The following is a 16,739-nucleotide window of genomic DNA, read 5'->3' on the forward strand; positions in this document are numbered from 1 at the left end:
TTTCATTTTATAACATTTTTATTTTTTATTAAGAAATTGGGGTTGCCACACTTCGTTTAGAAAATCTTACCCATACGTTACTAAAACAATATTCAACGAGAGTGTCTTTCTATATTTTTGTAGAAGAAAAGTATTTATTCAGTTATTAAAGTCATATTTAAATCTAAAAATGTATTAGATTTATCACAATATTATGTCAGGCGTGAGCTACTAACGATAATAATATTGCTACAACAACCAGACGGTAGAACCGTATGGATGATGACACCACAGGTCTAGCCCCCGTAGGTATAAGCAAACTTTGTTCGAGAGTTGACCCGGCCTGATGTAAGGTATGTATGAGTCAAGTGTACCCACCATCTACTGGCTAAACGGTTGTGGGATAAGTCACAGATTAAAGAATAACAGGCAGACAGAGTGCACGGAATACGACAGTGTCGTAGCCGTTCCAAATACAAAATTCAAAAACGAGAACAATCTCGAATCCCTACGACACGAAGCGTCGCATCAGTAATTTTCAATATTATTCAACATCAATGGCGCCCTTTTTACTATTGAAACCTGCAATGGCAACACTACTAACTCGTTCATACATGCTCCCACTTAGGGATGAAACGATACCATTGAGTTGAGGTATCGATACTTTTACTCAATACTGTATCGTTCGTCAAGTATCGACTCTTACTCGGTATCAGTTGAAAACTTAGACCATTAATAACATAATATTATGGGTCTAAGGTTGAAAAGTATCGATACTTACTCGTATCGAATCGTTTTTGGAAATTTTGAGTAAAAAACCGTAACATGTACTGGTATTCTTTATTGTTAAGTACATTTATGAAAAAAGCCCGTCTTTGTAGTGCTTCCCAAAAACAATAACTTTTTTCAAACGTTTCTCAGTTAAATTTAAGCGAAGTGGCGGGTGGTGACATAGACAAACAAGCTTGCCACTACACAAACAAAACTAAGGCTACTAACCTTCAAAAATTTCAATTTAAGATATGCAATTTTCAATTATCAATGTTAAAACAAAATAGTGACATTGGTATACGGATATGACTGAGTACTTTTTGACCGATACCTACTCGATTCTTAATTTCAAAGTATCGATACTAAAAGTACTTGGTATCGGAGCAAAAGTATCAAGTACGTACTACGTATTCCTACTCCCATTATCAATCCCACCTCTGAACACTCGGTCGGCCGGTACCCGACGATATATATAATTATAATGGCGTACCGGCGGTACGTCATTGTAGTGTTATTGTGTGTGCTGATCAAGGAGAGTTAATGTGTCGACTATTCAAAATGCACATAATGTTCTCACTGCATACACGAAGAGTTGCATTTGCCAACCGCTGAACCATCATGAGGGCTGCCCTCCTCTTTACTTCTCGTATCGTCACTAACAACTCATATTCGGCTCAATGTTGAGCACGAGTCCTCCTCTCAGAATGAGACGGCTCAGGCTGATAGTCCACCGAGCTGGCTATGTAGTTTGGCAGACTTTACATACGTAGAGAATTAAGAAAATTCTCAAGTATGCAGGTTTCCTCACGATGTTATAATTTCAGTAAAAATAAATTAAGGAGACTTAATGAAACACGCAAATATCTGAAAACATATATTTCCTGATTATATCAACTAGTAGTTAGTACATCTTTATAATAATAGATAGATAATAGTTTTACATTAGAAACAGTTTCCACCCTACCGACAAAGACGTATCGCCAAGCGATTTAGCGTTCCGGTATGATGCCGTGTAGAAACCGAAAGGGGTGTGGATTTTCATCCTCCTCCTAGCAAGTTAGCCCGCTTCCATCTTAGACTGCATCATCACTTACCATCAGGTGAGATTGTAGTCAAGGGCTAACTTGAAAAGAATAAAAAAAATATATATATCCCATTCGATCCGTTGCTGCTTCATATAAGACGAGGAGGTTTGTGCTGGGTTGTAGTGAGTATTCTGCCTATGACAAACTGCAAGGGTCTATGTCAGCGAAAAAAAATTTGGAGGTCCATTAAATGAAAATGGTTTCCACGATAGTGGATCATAACACATATACACTGATAGTACCTATTTTTTACATCATATTATCTTATAATATCAAAACATATACATTATTTCAAAAGTAACTATGAAGTAAAAAATCTATTATATATGTTTATAAAATTGTGTAAGTTGTAGGATACAGAAAATCAATATCAAATAAGTAGGGGTCTACCCAACACGGAAAAACATGGCAAGGGCTCTAAGACACAAAAAAGTTTGGGAAACTCTGCTTTAACCCTTTTTGGTGTCACATTTTCTTCATTTTCATTTTCGCACTTTCGGGGGTCGTCTTCAATACTCTCTCTACCCCGTTTGAATTCACTAGACCACTTCTGAACAGTGGATGAAGAAGCAGAATCTTGATAAACACCTACCATTTCTTCGTAAATAACTTTTTGAAATTTTCCTTGTTTTTTTAAGGATTTTTTTTCAACATTGTAGAATCGGTCATCTTAGTTTGCGTTATGATAACTTAAATGCTAATGAAGATAATTTAATGAATTTTTATATTTATACCTTTAAAGTGTCTTAGCTAATGAGATAATGAAACTACTAAGTGTTATTTCTTACAATTGCACATATGGGTTCTCATATGCAGTAATAACTCACTTTTTCGCGCTAATTTACAATTACATATATCAATCACATTCAAATGGCTTTTCACCCGTGTGGATTTTAATATGCTGTAATAAATTATCTTTACGGGCGCATTTGTAATTGCATATGTCACAGGAAAATGGCTTTGCACCAGTGTGGGTTATCTTGTGTCTTAATAAATCACTTTTTCGTGCACTTTTATAATTGCATATTTCACAGGAAAATGGCTTTTCACCAGTGTGAGTTTTAATATGGTCTGATAAATAACCTTTCAGTGCAAATTTGTAATGGCATATTTCACAGGAAAATGGCTTTTCACCAGTGTGAGTTTTAATATGTTTTAATAAATTACCTTTCAGTGCACATTTGTAATTGCATATCTCACAGGTAAATAGCTTTTCACCAGTATGGGTTTTAATATGATTTAATAAATTACTTTTGTGCGCACATTTGAAATTGCATATATGACAGGAAAATGGCTTTTCACCAGTGTGGGTTTTAATATGCCTTAATAAATTACTTTTTTGTGCACATTTGTATTTGCATATCTCACAAGAAAACGGCTTTTCACCAGTGTGGGTTTTGATATGCAGTAATAAATGACCATTTCGCGCACATTTGTAATTACATATATCACAAGAAAATGGCTTTTTACCAGTGTGGGTTTTTATATGTCGTAGTAAAGTACATTTTTGTGAACATTTGTAATTGCATACCTCACATGAAAATGGCTTTTCGCCAGTGTGGGTCATCTTATGTTTCAATATTTGACTTGTTGGTGCACATTTATAGTTCAATATCTGACAAGAGTAAGGCTTGGCAGCAGTGTGGATTCTCACGCGTGGTTTCTCATCTAGTACAGCTTGTTTGGGTTTCTTGAATATGTCGTATAACTGGACTACACAATTTGTGAATCTATTTATATCTGTGTACGGTTTGGTGCCGCTCTGAGATGATCGCTTGTCCAGTTCGTCAATGTTAGTTTCAAGGATTTGTTCGCTTTTCTGGATCGCACCTGCTTCTTCAGTTGCCTGCACTTTGTTATCGTTGTTTGCCGCAAGTCTCGCGGACAGTGGAGCCACTGAAACAACACATTCTTCTTATAATTGACTCCGACAAACCTTTGCGACAGCTCTACTGCTACTATCTGTGCGCCTGAACGTCACTCCCGCGACTTTACAGGGCCAGAGGTGCAGGGTTCGATCCCCGGCCGTTGGATTATTGTCTTGCCCTGCTCGTCACTTACCTAAAGCCTGAGCGCAGTCTGCAGACGGGGGAGGGTCATCATTCAGCCTCTGACTTCCTGTTCTGTGAAACATAGCAGCAGAATGTGAGTTTGCTAGCACTCAACACAAGTTCAGCCACAATAACCCACGGGTCTGAACGATTGGCCGATGTTCTGCAGCACGAGTGATGCAGCACATGCAGTGTCGTTGTATACTGACTTGTTCTGCAGCACGAGTGAGTCACAGCTGCGGCTCACAGCTGCACGAGGCTCGCACACTTGTGATGCAGCACATGCAGTGTCGTTGTATACTGACTTGTTCTGCAGCACGAATGAGTCACAGCTGCGGCTCACAGCTGCACGAGGCTCGCACACTTGTGATGCAGCACATGCAGTGTCGTTGTATACTGACTTGTTCTGCAGCACGAGTGAGTCACAGCTGCGGCTCACAGCTGCACGAGGCTCGCACACTTGTGATGCAGCACATGCAGTGTCGTTGTATACTGACTTGTTCTGCAGCACGAATGAGTCACAGCTGCGGCTCACAGCTGCACGAGGCTCGCACACTTGTGATGCAGCACATGCAGTGTCGTTGTATACTGACTTGTTCTGCAGCACGAGTGAGTCACAGCTGCGGCTCACAGCTGCACGAGGCTCGCACACTTGTGATGCAGCACATGCAGTGTCGTTGTATACTGACTTGTTCTGCAGCACGAGTGAGTCACAGCTGCGGCTCACAGCTGCACGAGGCTCGCACACTTGTGATGCAGCACATGCAGTGTCGTTGTATACTGACTTGTTCTGCAGCACGAGTGAGTCACAGCTGCGGCTCACAGCTGCACGAGGCTCGCACACTTGTGATGCAGCACATGCAGTGTCGTTGTATACTGACTTGTTCTGCAGCACGAGTGAGTCACAGCTGCGGCTCACAGCTGCACGAGGCTCGCACACTTGTGATGCAGCACATGCAGTGTCGTTGTATACTGACTTGTTCTGCAGCACGAGTGAGTCACAGCTGCGGCTCACAGCTGCACGAGGCTCGCACACTTGTGATGCAGCACATGCAGTGTCGTTGTATACTGACTTGTTCTGCAGCACGAGTGAGTCACAGCTGCGGCTCACAGCTGCACGAGGCTCGCACACTTGTGATGCAGCACATGCAGTGTCGTTGTATACTGACTTGTTCTGCAGCACGAGTGAGTCACAGCTGCGGCTCACAGCTGCACGAGGCTCGCACACTTGTGATGCAGCACATGCAGTGTCGTTGTATACTGACTTGTTCTGCAGCACGAGTGAGTCACAGCTGCGGCTCACAGCTGCACGAGGCTCGCACACTTGTGATGCAGCACATGCAGTGTCGTTGTATACTGAATTGTTCTGCAGCACGAGTGAGTCACAGCTGCGGCTCACAGCTGCACGAGGCTCGCACACTTGTGATGCAGCACATGCAGTGTCGTTGTATACTGACTTGTTCTGCAGCACGAGTGAGTCACAGCTGCGGCTCACAGCTGCACGAGGCTCGCACACTTGTGATGCAGCACATGCAGTGTCGTTGTATACTGACTTGTTCTGCAGCACGAGTGAGTCACAGCTGCGGCTCACAGCTGCACGAGGCTCGCACACTTGTGATGCAGCACATGCAGTGTCGTTGTATACTGAATTGTTCTGCAGCACGAGTGAGTCACAGCTGCGGCTCACAGCTGCACGAGGCTCGCACACTTGTGATGCAGCACATGCAGTTTCGCTGGCAGCACTCTGCAAAACACAGAACTCATTCACATGTCTGTCAATCCATAGAGCCAATAGGCTATTAATAAGTGAAACAAGAAGAATTGGAAAAAAGACCGATAACAGGATAAGACCAATTCTAATGACATGCAATCTCACCTGGCGAAAGGAAGTACTGTTACGTAACAGCAAATTTTTCCCGGATAATATATATGTCACCCCTGACTATCCCAAAGAAGTTTTAGCGAAGCGAAAAGGACTAAAAGAGAGAAAATATCAAGAACAAAAGAAAGAAAAGACAGCTTATATTAGATATGATAAACTAATTATAAAAGAGCAAGAGAACTCGGACTCTAAACGATAAAGGTCCATAACAAAATCACCCGAAAATACAAAACCAGCAATGAAAGGAAAAGTATATAACAAGGAAGCACCAAATAAGATTAACAAAAGATTTGATATGTTTCGCCCAAGATCTAACAGCTCACCGTCCAAGGAAAATCATAAGTAAAGTAAACAAAAATATGCCTACCAGAAGTCAAACATCAATACCAAACAACTACACTACATTAAACACAGAAAAGCTCCCCAACCCGGTTGGTCACCGTGGGGATGTCGACCAATACCCTCCATCTTATAACACAAACACTGTCACCTGCAAATCCAAACCTATTAAGAAGTCAACGAAACTGAAAGTATGTACCTACAATGTAAGAACCCTAGCCTCTCCTCAGAGATTATTAGAACTAACGCACGCTTTGGAAAACATAGATTGCCAGATTTTAGGCCTTGCAGGAGTAAGAAGATTAGGTAACGAAATAGAAAAACAAGAAAAATATATTTTTTGCTATAAAGGAGAGACTAAAGGATTACACGGCGTGGGCTTTCTTATAAGAGACGAGCTGAGGAATAACATAGTTAACTTCAATGGAATATCTGAGAGAATAGCTTTGCTCCAAATTAAGATAGACAACGTTGATATGTCAATTATACAAGTTTATGCCCCCACTGCTGATTCTAAAGAAGAAGATATAGAAAAATTCTACACAGACTTAACAAAAGCACACCATTTAGCCGACAAGTTAGTCATAGTTATGGGAGATTTCAACGCAAAGATTGGCCAACCTCAGCCACACGAAGATCTGGTGACAGGGCAATATGGGTATGGTAATGTAGTTGGTTACTCAAATGTAATTTTGATGTTAGGGAACAGTTTGAAAATTAAAAGGCATCAAATCATAAAATGTGTTGAAAAGCTTTTGGTATTACATAGTAGAACCAAATGTGAATTTACATTATGAGGATTTCCATACTTTAAGTCAAGTGCTAAAGAAAATAAGCATATCCATAATTTGAATCTATCGTTATACAACTTGACATACCATCACAGCGATGCAATTTTTTATTTTGACATGAATAAGTTTACCTCATCTTATTCGTTGACTAAAGATAATTTATATCTGCCAAAAAAATGTAAGCAGCATGTTGCGTCCCTGTTGGCTTACAACTTAAATAAGTCAGTTACAAATGTTGTAACGCAGTCTATTGACACTAATTCAACTTGTAAAAATAGTTCTTCTGTTTCTATTGACCAGAGTACGAGTGATAGTACTGTCTCAAATGTTAATTTTTATATAAACGATCCAGTTACAAGTAGTGTAACTCAGTCTATTGACATCTCTACAAACTGTAGTAATAGTACAAATATTTCTATATATGACTGCAGTACCAATCCTAGTACTGTTACAATTAAAAATTCTTTAAACTAGAAAATATGACAACGGAGGTGCACTGTAACTTTAACATTGTACACCAAAATATACAGAGCATCAACGGCAAGGAATTAGAAGTTGAACTATTTGTAGAGAAATTCAATATACACATCTTATGTATTACGGAACACTGGCTCACAAAATCACAACTATCAGTACTTGATATTAAAAATTTTTCATTGTCAAGTGTATTCTCCAGAAGGGCTGGACATGGTGGCTCTTTAATACTCTTACTTAATAACCTAAAATACAAGGATAGAAAAGACATAGTTAGTCTTTCTGTGGAATGCATTGTTGAACTATCTTGTGTGGAGTTGGAACGAATTGTTATAGTATGCGTGTACCGACCCCCTCCTGCTGACTTTGATCAATTTGAAGAGGTAATGGAGGATGTAATGAGACGTTTGTGCACATCTTCCAAACAAATACTGATTTGTGGCGATTTTAATGTTGATATTCTAACAGAAAACTCAAAGTCTGTTAGATTTCTTAACTTATTCAAATGTTTTGATTTGACTCATGCTTTTAATGAACCTACTAGGATAACGGCTACTTCAGGGACATGTCTGGATAATATATTTTACAATTGTGTGATTGAAAAAAAGATGATAATAAATAAATTAGGCTCTGATCATAGTGGTCAAATAATAACTATTTTAAACAATAAATCCAATAGCAACCAATGGTTCAAGTATAGGCCGATAACTGAAGGTAAATTAGAGCGATTTAAAAGCATAATTTCTTCAAAAATTCCAAGTCTTTCATTTGAAAATAGTCACCCAGACAGGCTATTTGGTACACTGTTCAAGACAATAGACAAAGAGTTTTGTAAAATTTTCAACTTTAAACGTATTAATGTTACTCAAAAATTAAAGTTTAGCGAATGGGCTACTGTAGGCATTTACAAAAGTAGAGACAGATTGTACGAGTTGTACGAGGAGAAACAGTATAATCAAACGCGAACATATTTAGAACATGTAAAAAACTATTCAAAAATTTTCAAACGTGTTTGTATTCTTGCAAAATCATTACACATCAAAGATAGAATAATAAAATCTGAAAACAAGGTACAAACAACCTGGAACTTAATTAATAAAGAATCAGGCAAAATTAGACCACGTGATATGAGTTTTGAATTAATTGTCAATGATAAAAAGATAAACACCGATAACGAGGTTGTTAATGCCTTTGAAGACTTTTTCCAGAATGTTCCTATCTTGTTAACAGATTCACTGGACTCTTCTGCTACGGAAGCCCAGAGGATATTAAGAGGCCATGTTAAAGAGTGCAACGTTCTTTTTGAATTTCATCATATAACTGTATCAGACATTAAAAAAACTTTTAAACTGTTAAAATTAAAAAGAACTGGAGACATGTGGGGCATGTCAGTGAAAGTAATATCTAACATCATTGATGTCATTGCTCCCCACTTAGCTATTATTTTTAATGAATGCGTGGATTTGGGTATCTTTCCGAACCTAATGAAACATGGCAAACTGTTACCACTTTTTAAATCAGGTGACAAAACTGATGTTAATAATTATAGACCAATTACAATACTGCCAACACTTAGTAAGGTTTTTGAAAAAATCATTTAAATCAACTTTTAAGTCATTTTAATTTAAATAATTTATTTCACCCTGAACAGTATGGTTTTACTAAAGGTCGCAGTACAACTGATGCAGGTGCTAAACTTTTAAAACATATATATGATGCATGGGAAAATCACAAATGTAAAAACTGATCCACAAGACAAAAGTAAAGAACACAAGATTTTCACAAAAAGAACGATTGATTTAATTAAAGAAAGAACAGAACTAACTATGATTAAGAAAAAAACGAAAGAAATGAAAGATAGAACAAGAGACTGCTACAAAGAAACAAGTAAAGCGATTAGAGAAGACTATGAAAATCACAGAAAGAAAGTGATTGAATGGAATCTAAACAACTTCCGAAGTGTAAAAAAAGCTAACAAACAACTTACTACACACAAAAAATGGATTAGCAGACTAGAAAACGACAACAAAGAATCAACGACAAGAAAACAAGTTCTACAATGCGCCACAAACTTTTATAAGCTACTATATAAAAGATCACCAGAAGACAGATTAGAAGAAAAGTTAAATCACAATAAAAAGATAGAAAAGGTTGAGGAAATAACTGAAAAAGAAATATTACATTACATAAAGAAGTTAAAACCAGACAAAAGCCCAGGCCCAGACAACATAAGTAATGAAGTGCTAAAAAATAGGAGCCTGCAAATTAATCACATTCCTAACAACACTTTTTAATAAAGCATTAGTACAAGGAAAAGTACCACATCAGTGGTGTAAATCAAGCATAATTCTATTGTACAAAAAAGGAAACCCGCTAGATTTGGGAAACTACAGACCGATAAGCCTGCTTCCCAGCATCTACAAACTCTTCTCAAGCATCCTGCTGAAAAGAATTTCATCTTATATAGATAGCATGCAACCTGTGGAACAAGCAGGCTTCCGTGAAGGGTTTTCTACAACTGACCATATACACACAATCGAGCAAATAATAGAAAAATTCAGTGAATACAATCAACCACTTTATATTGCCTTTATTGACTACTTCAAGGCCTTTGACAGCATCTACCACAGCTCAATTTGGAAAGCATTAGAAACATGCGATATAAACAACACATATATAGACATTATTAAAAATATTTACTTAAACACAACTAGTAGAATCAAATTAGAAAATAAAGGCGAAGAAATTGCAATACAAAGAGGTGTCAGACAAGGTGACCCACTGTCACCAAAACTATTTATTGCAGTATTAGAAAATGTATTCCAAACATTAAACTGAAAAAAGAAGGGAATCTGGATCATAGAGCAATTCTTAAGTCACCTAAGATTCGCAGACACATGCAGTGTCGTTGTATACTGACTTGTTCTGCAGCACGAGTGAGTCACAGCTGCGGCTCACAGCTGCACGAGGCTCGCACACTTGTGATGCAGCACATGCAGTGTCCAATTCCAAACATTAAACTGAAAAAAGAAGGGAATCTGGATCATAGACCAATTCTTAAGTCACCTAAGATTCGCAGACGACATTGCAGTATTTGCTAAATCAGCCTCAGAACTTCAAGAAATGATAAAGACGCTGAGTGTAGAAAGCAAAAAAGTATGGTTACAGATTAACTTTATCAAAACAAAAATAATGACCAACCACCACCAAAAACCGGTAGAAATAGACAATAAGATTATAGAATATGTAAAGAACTATGTTTATTTAGGAAAGCAAATTTCTTTTAACAAGGACAACAATAAAGCAGAGGTGGAAAGAAGAGCAAATATAGTATGGAAAAAGTTCTGGGCTCATAAAGAAATTTTCAAGGGAAATTACACTGTTAATTTAAAAAGGGTTGTAATGGAGACAACTATTCTACTTTGCCTAACCTACGCCTGCCAAACATGGGTCTACAACACAAGTTCGAGGCATAAACTCATCACCACACAACGTGCAATGGAAAGGAGCATCTTGAAACTAAAAAAAGCTGACAAAATAAACAGTATGATTATTAGGAAAAAAACTAATCTCACAGATGCTCTGGACCATGCACAAAGACTTAAGTGGAGATGGGCAGGCCACCTTGGCAGGCTAAAGGACAAATGGTGGACTAAGAAAATTACCTATTGGAAAGGTCCACTTGGAAAAAGGAAGGTAGGAAGGCCTATAGGAAGGTGAGTAGACGACATTACCGCAGTGGCTGGCCAAGGTTGGATGGAGCTCACAAAAGAAAGGGACAAATGGAAAAAGATGGAGGAGGCTTATACCCGAAGGGGCCCATTATTAACTAGTACATAAATTAATTATTTAGATAAATATATAGATTAGTTAGAATAGTTTTAAGATATTGTTAAGTACTATCTAAATCGGAAAAATAAAGCTTATTATTATTATTATTATTATAGGCTATTTGTTTTTTTATTAATGTTAAAAAGTATATTGTATTTTTTTGAGACTTCAGTCATGCCAAATGTAATCCCCCATGATTGAAGATTGCCATTAGGCCAAGTAAATTTTGTTTACTAGTTTTTTTTATTGAAAACCATGGTTTTCAAGCAAGGTACATGTGAGTGGAGTACCCTATTGTATGATAGATATGCAGAGGAGGAGGATGCACCTCCATGGAGTAGTCACCTGGAGATGCGTGCTCATATGTTTCTTATATGAGAGTTCTTGCACAAAGTCCTCAAAACAAAATTCACATTGGAAGATATCACTTTCACTCTTTATGGAACTCTGTGTTGCGGCCAAATGGTCTGCTTTCCTACGAAGAGCTTGACTTATAGCTTCATCCAGTAGCCTAGACTCCAACTCTATGCTCATGTCAGAGTGTTCATCATCAGATGCACACTCATTGTTGGAATTGTCTATGTGATTGTCATCTTCTTGTGCCAATTCCAAGTTATCAGCACTCGACATGGAGTCAGAACTGTTTTCATTCTTCACCACAACTGTTGCAACATCTCCCACTACAGATTCCTCTCCATCAGTGTGATCTATGTACAAGTCACAATGGTTAGCTCCTAATGTTGTTTGTGTCAAATTACACTTCAGATGTGCACTTGTGCAGTTCATCAATTCTTTGTGTTGTATAGTATTCTGAAACAAGGTCAATGTTACACCAAACAATCAAATCAGCAAGTAAAGTAACAAGACATTACAATGTCTAACATGCAACCAAACGACGTATCTCGTACAAGACAAATGTCTGATATATCGCTATCTCTTTCATTGTGTTGAAGCTGTTACTCCGCCGCCATTGGTCAACATTTTGGCTATTTCTCTTAACGATTACGGATTGTCGTTGGTCGCATGCTAGGCGTACTGGTTTAAAAATAAATGAAATAGTTAATACTAAGTACTCCCTTTTGCCCCATCCCTCAGTGTTAGTGTCGGCAGTTAGCCTATGTGGCTTCGGATCACACGCTCCTGGGTTCCAATCCTGGCTCCCCTCCTGGAATATCTACTCAGCCCGGAGTTGGAAAGCTATCCCCTGCCCTATAAGGAGGGAGGCATATCACTAACATAGGCTGATCAAGATTTAGTGATGAAGTACTCACTGATGCATGTTGTTCAACTGAGTCTGTCAGCAGTGAATGGGCTCTCAAGCTCAAGTCTCTAAATCTGCTGAAGTTGATCAGTCTCTGAGCACACATCACACAGAGCGTTTGCTTCAGGTTTCCTCGACGACACAACTGAAACAACTGCACACAATAGGGTTTTAAAAATTAAATGAAACAAATGTCAAAATTGTGGTGGTTTCTACAAATACCAGAAATTCACGAACACTTACAAATGTCAACAAATACAAAGACAGACTCAGAAATCATCTGAATCATCTGGCTGTCCAGTTAACGATACCACAGATGATTCGACGCTTGAAAAGACAGCAAATTCTTGATTGAAAGTAGCATATGACATACATATACATATATGGAGCTTCTCCCGCTGGGGAAAGTTGCTTCTAACTGCCAAATCTACCAATAGCTCCTTTGCTCATAGTGCATTGACTGATTGCATGAGATCAATAGAACAAAAAAAAGAAGTGTGTAATAGCTAATTAATACATATGATTCAAAAAAATTCTTTCTGTAAAACTAAGGTTATAAAATTTTATTGGATAAAAATGAGTATGGCGTATTTTTAAGCAATCAGCAGTACTGCAAAGATGTCTCGTAACTCCAAAAGCAGTCATCACATATACAGTAACTTCTACTCAATTGATCTACTATAAACATAATTTAAATATTAAAAATGAAAAATGTAGTCAAATGCCCAATGAAGTTGTCAACTCACAGACAGTCCAGTCAGCTGTTCATATGCCTCCTCCAACTTGTGTTTACTCATTAGAGACAGCTTGCTGTCAGAGTCCAGGCATATCATGCACATCTGTAAACCAACCATATACCAACAGTTACTTCTACATGACTGATTGCATGTAAGTAATGATATAATGATTTAGCCTTTCCTTGATTTACATTATCAACATTGTAAATTATACTCACATGCAAGTATAAATATATCTTGGCACTTCATCTAAGTTCTCAAATAAAAACATAATAAACAGACCTGCACTATTGAAGGAACAGCATTAGAGTGAATCTGCCGCACACAACTCTCTGTTGTATAAAAGTCATCATCTAGGAAGTGCTGGGAGCAGACCACAGCAGGGTCGGGCAGGTGATGGTCTTGTGTGCCGAGGGCTCTGAGCCAAGCAGTACGGAGATTGCCTTCACTGGGTAATCTGGAAATAAACAATTACGGTATACAGACTTATACCTTTGAACTATGTGTTTATGTAAGTTTAAGCAATATGCTGAAAAAAATTACCAATGTTCGAGGTTACTATTGGATAATTTCCTTTATGACAAAGATGCTTGGAGGTCATTGGAACAGGTTCCACCTTCACACAGGAAATAAGTGTGAAAGAACTTGTAATAATTTTAACAAGTAAGTATAAACTATAACAATGTATGATTTATTGAAAGAGCAACTGTTGAGTTTATTACTGGCTCTTCTGGAACCTGTGTACTGTAGGTAGTCTTTACTCAAACTTGATGTTTTAAAAGTACATGTAATCTAAGCCTTGAATACTTAAAATAAATTAATTTTGAATTTGATTCATGTCTTCAATTGTTTTAGGTTTAGGTAATCAAAAAATGATAATGAAACTTTGACACACTTGGCCTTCATTAATTCATTATGATGTTATAGTAACTGGAGTCAAGAAAAGGATCTAATAAAGCTCAGACACACAGTACACAGTGTGTGAGACAAGGTCATAACTCATAATTCTTCGTCTTTGGTGGAACTTTTCCACACTTGGTACACTATGTATTCTTTACGGTAGCTTGTAGATTTTGATAGTTAGAATAAGACTGGTTTACAAAGAGTTGTAATGTTGTCTGTGAGATTGGCGGCTGTGGCTGAAATACATGAGATAAATAATTCTACTCACGCATGAAAGGTAATTCCCGTTCTCTCAGATGTTGACATATTGTCGGAAGTATTTTCGCAGAAAGGCACGCAGCACCGCATTATTGATGTGTCGTCACGAATACAATAGTCCTCAACTGATAGGTACTGCTCTGCTTTTAGTGCTTACTGTAGTCAGCTCTACTACACCTCATAAACGACTCGGAAGTCGGAGGGCACATATGGGCAGTTAATATTAATAAATTTGTCACCAGTAGTGAAACTCTTTGTATAGCCTGAGAATCTCGTAGAGAGTAATACTAATAATAATAATATATTCTTTGCACAGAATTCATGCAACACTTCACTTCAGGAAGTGCATCAAGTCAACAATCGGACTCCTTTGACTTTTTTAGACTCGGTGACAATTTTCGACTTTTTGTTTTTTGTTATGTGATTTGTACGGTTTATTTAACATTAACAGTCCATAAAAGTAGATGTTTTATTTTAAATTAAACTAATTTTTGAAAAATAATTATCACAGAATAATTATTTTTTAGTAAAGTGTAAATGCATTTGACAATTGAATCGACAGTTGACATAATGTTGAGTACATGACAGATGGTAGCCTTTTTTGCTTTTAGGGTTCCGTAATCCGCAAGGAACTCGTAAAGTTTCTCTATGTCCGTCCATCCATCCGCGGCTTAGCGCAGAGACTATTTCTACTCTACTACACCTCATAAACGACTCGGAGGGCACGTAAGGGAAGTTAATATAAATAAAATTTGCGTGTTTGCCACCAGTAGTGATACTCTTTGTATAGCCTCTATACTTACTCTACTCTTTGCCTCAGAACCTCGTAAAGACTAGAGAGCACAGATCGTAGAGAGTATTAAATTCTTTGCACAGAATTCATGCAACACTTCACTTCACGTGATGCACAAACAATAGGAGTAGGAGGACTCCCTTGACTATTTTAGACTCGGTGACAATTACCGATTTTTTTGTTTTTTGTTAAGTGATTTGTACGGTTTATTTAACACTTTGACACAAGATTTAACATTAACAGTCCTTAAAAGTAGATGTTTTATTTTAAAATAACTTTATTTTATATATATATTTTATTTACTACAGTACATCATTTTATTTTACTAATTTTTTTTTTTTTTTTTTTTAATTTATTTTACGGCCTTGGATACAAGTCCTTATAGGCCTTATTTTACTATTATTACGTAAAAGCACAGACTGAAAAGTGAAAATTAAATTAATCATTACCACCTCACCACAGATTATGCCAGCTGGTTCATTAGACGTTTCAGTATTTTATTTTTATTACATTCTACTCTATGATTTTATTGTACTCTCTCTGCTCTGTGATTCTGATTTGACGTCTATAGCATTCAGCATAGCCCTATATTCAATGTACTCTATGGCGTCTTCATTTGTGGTCTGTGGTCTATAGTGATCTGTGATTGATTTGACGTTTGCGCTTTCTAGTCTATACTCTATAGTGATCTGTGGTTTGCACAGACCACAAATGAAGCAGACCTCTGACTCAGAACAAAGCTTTGTGCTGGTTAGAAATTTTGTATGTGTGTATAAAAATGTCATTCATAAATTTCTCGGACCTCTCTTTTACACTTGGGAAAAAATTAAATGTGGGGGGAAAGTCCTATCTCTTTCTAATTCAACACATGCATATAAATCGTAGTAAAATTAGGGATGTGCAAAAATCGTAATTAGAGAAATTAGTGCTGAAAACACACACTTGTTGAAGATTTTTTAATGTACCGATTTTAGAAATTTCCGGTTTTCTCTTACACTACTAGTGCACCTAAATTTATATTTACTTGTTAGATTTTAAGGAAAAGAAAAGCCTTTAATATATTTAAATCTATTTATTTTGTTACTGTCTGTTAATTGTGTAGTGACTCTACCACCGGTTCGGAAGGCAGATTCTACTAAGAGCCGGCAAGAAACTCAGTGGTTGCTCTTTAAAAAAAACATTATTTACAATTGTAATTATCATTCACAATCCCCAAAATTACAAATATTGTGTACATACAAATTTTAGGCTGGTGGAAAATCACTTACATATTGTTTTTCTATAACATTATGAGGATTCAATAAACAAATAAATTTGAGACAGAACAATGTAACAGAATCAACATAATATTCTTAGTTCTTTACTATTTTTTTTTTACTTGACCTTGTAAATTATTAATTATGAATCACTCATTTTAACTTAAGTATAATAAGCAACCTCTTTATAATGTGTCTCTGTAAATATTATTTATCATCACTAAAAACATATGAGGGTATATATTTCTAATGCTGGATCAGAGACCATTATAATAAAAATAAGTAAGTGTAAGTAAGGTTACCTAAAAACCTAATTGTTACCTAAAGA

General features: G+C 37.2%; 1 protein-coding gene across 2 annotated transcripts; it reads right to left on the reverse strand.

The window, feature by feature from the left end:
• Positions 1 to 1,611: 1,611 nt before the first annotated feature.
• Positions 1,612 to 15,467, reverse strand: LOC112054058 (zinc finger protein 540-like). Of its 2 annotated transcripts, XM_052890307.1 has the most exons (8): positions 14,373 to 15,455; positions 13,484 to 13,658; positions 13,211 to 13,303; positions 12,475 to 12,618; positions 11,549 to 12,013; positions 5,152 to 5,630; positions 3,897 to 3,958; positions 1,612 to 3,731 (listed from the first exon to the last, which is right to left on the reverse strand). In XM_052890307.1, the coding sequence occupies exons 1-8, from the start codon at positions 14,450 to 14,452 to the stop codon at positions 2,692 to 2,694; spliced, it is 2,538 nt and encodes an 845-aa protein (XP_052746267.1). In that variant the 5' UTR covers positions 14,453 to 15,455; the 3' UTR covers positions 1,612 to 2,691. The 2 variants fall into 2 exon arrangements, with proteins under 2 accessions (XP_052746267.1, XP_052746266.1); XM_052890306.1 differs by having other exon boundaries at positions 3,645 to 3,731; positions 3,897 to 5,630; positions 14,373 to 15,467.
• Positions 15,468 to 16,739: the final 1,272 nt, after the last annotated feature.

The sequence above is a fragment of the Bicyclus anynana genome, chromosome 27, assembly GCF_947172395.1.
Source record: "Bicyclus anynana chromosome 27, ilBicAnyn1.1, whole genome shotgun sequence".
Classification (NCBI taxonomy): Eukaryota; Metazoa; Arthropoda; class Insecta; order Lepidoptera; family Nymphalidae; genus Bicyclus; species Bicyclus anynana.

Bases quoted from the DNA above. Each gene is read 5' to 3' on its own strand.
- LOC112054058 (XM_052890306.1), bottom strand. From the start codon at position 14,452: ATGCGGTGCTGCGTGCCTTTCTGCGAAAATACTTCCGACAATATGTCA. The intron at 13,304-13,483 runs GTCTGTTTATTA...GTTGGTTTACAG, and splicing joins CTGTTCCTTCAATAGTGCAG to ATGTGCATGATATGCCTGGA. The intron at 12,619-13,210 runs GTGAGTTGACAA...TATTGTGTGCAG, and splicing joins AACAGCTGACTGGACTGTCT to TTGTTTCAGTTGTGTCGTCG.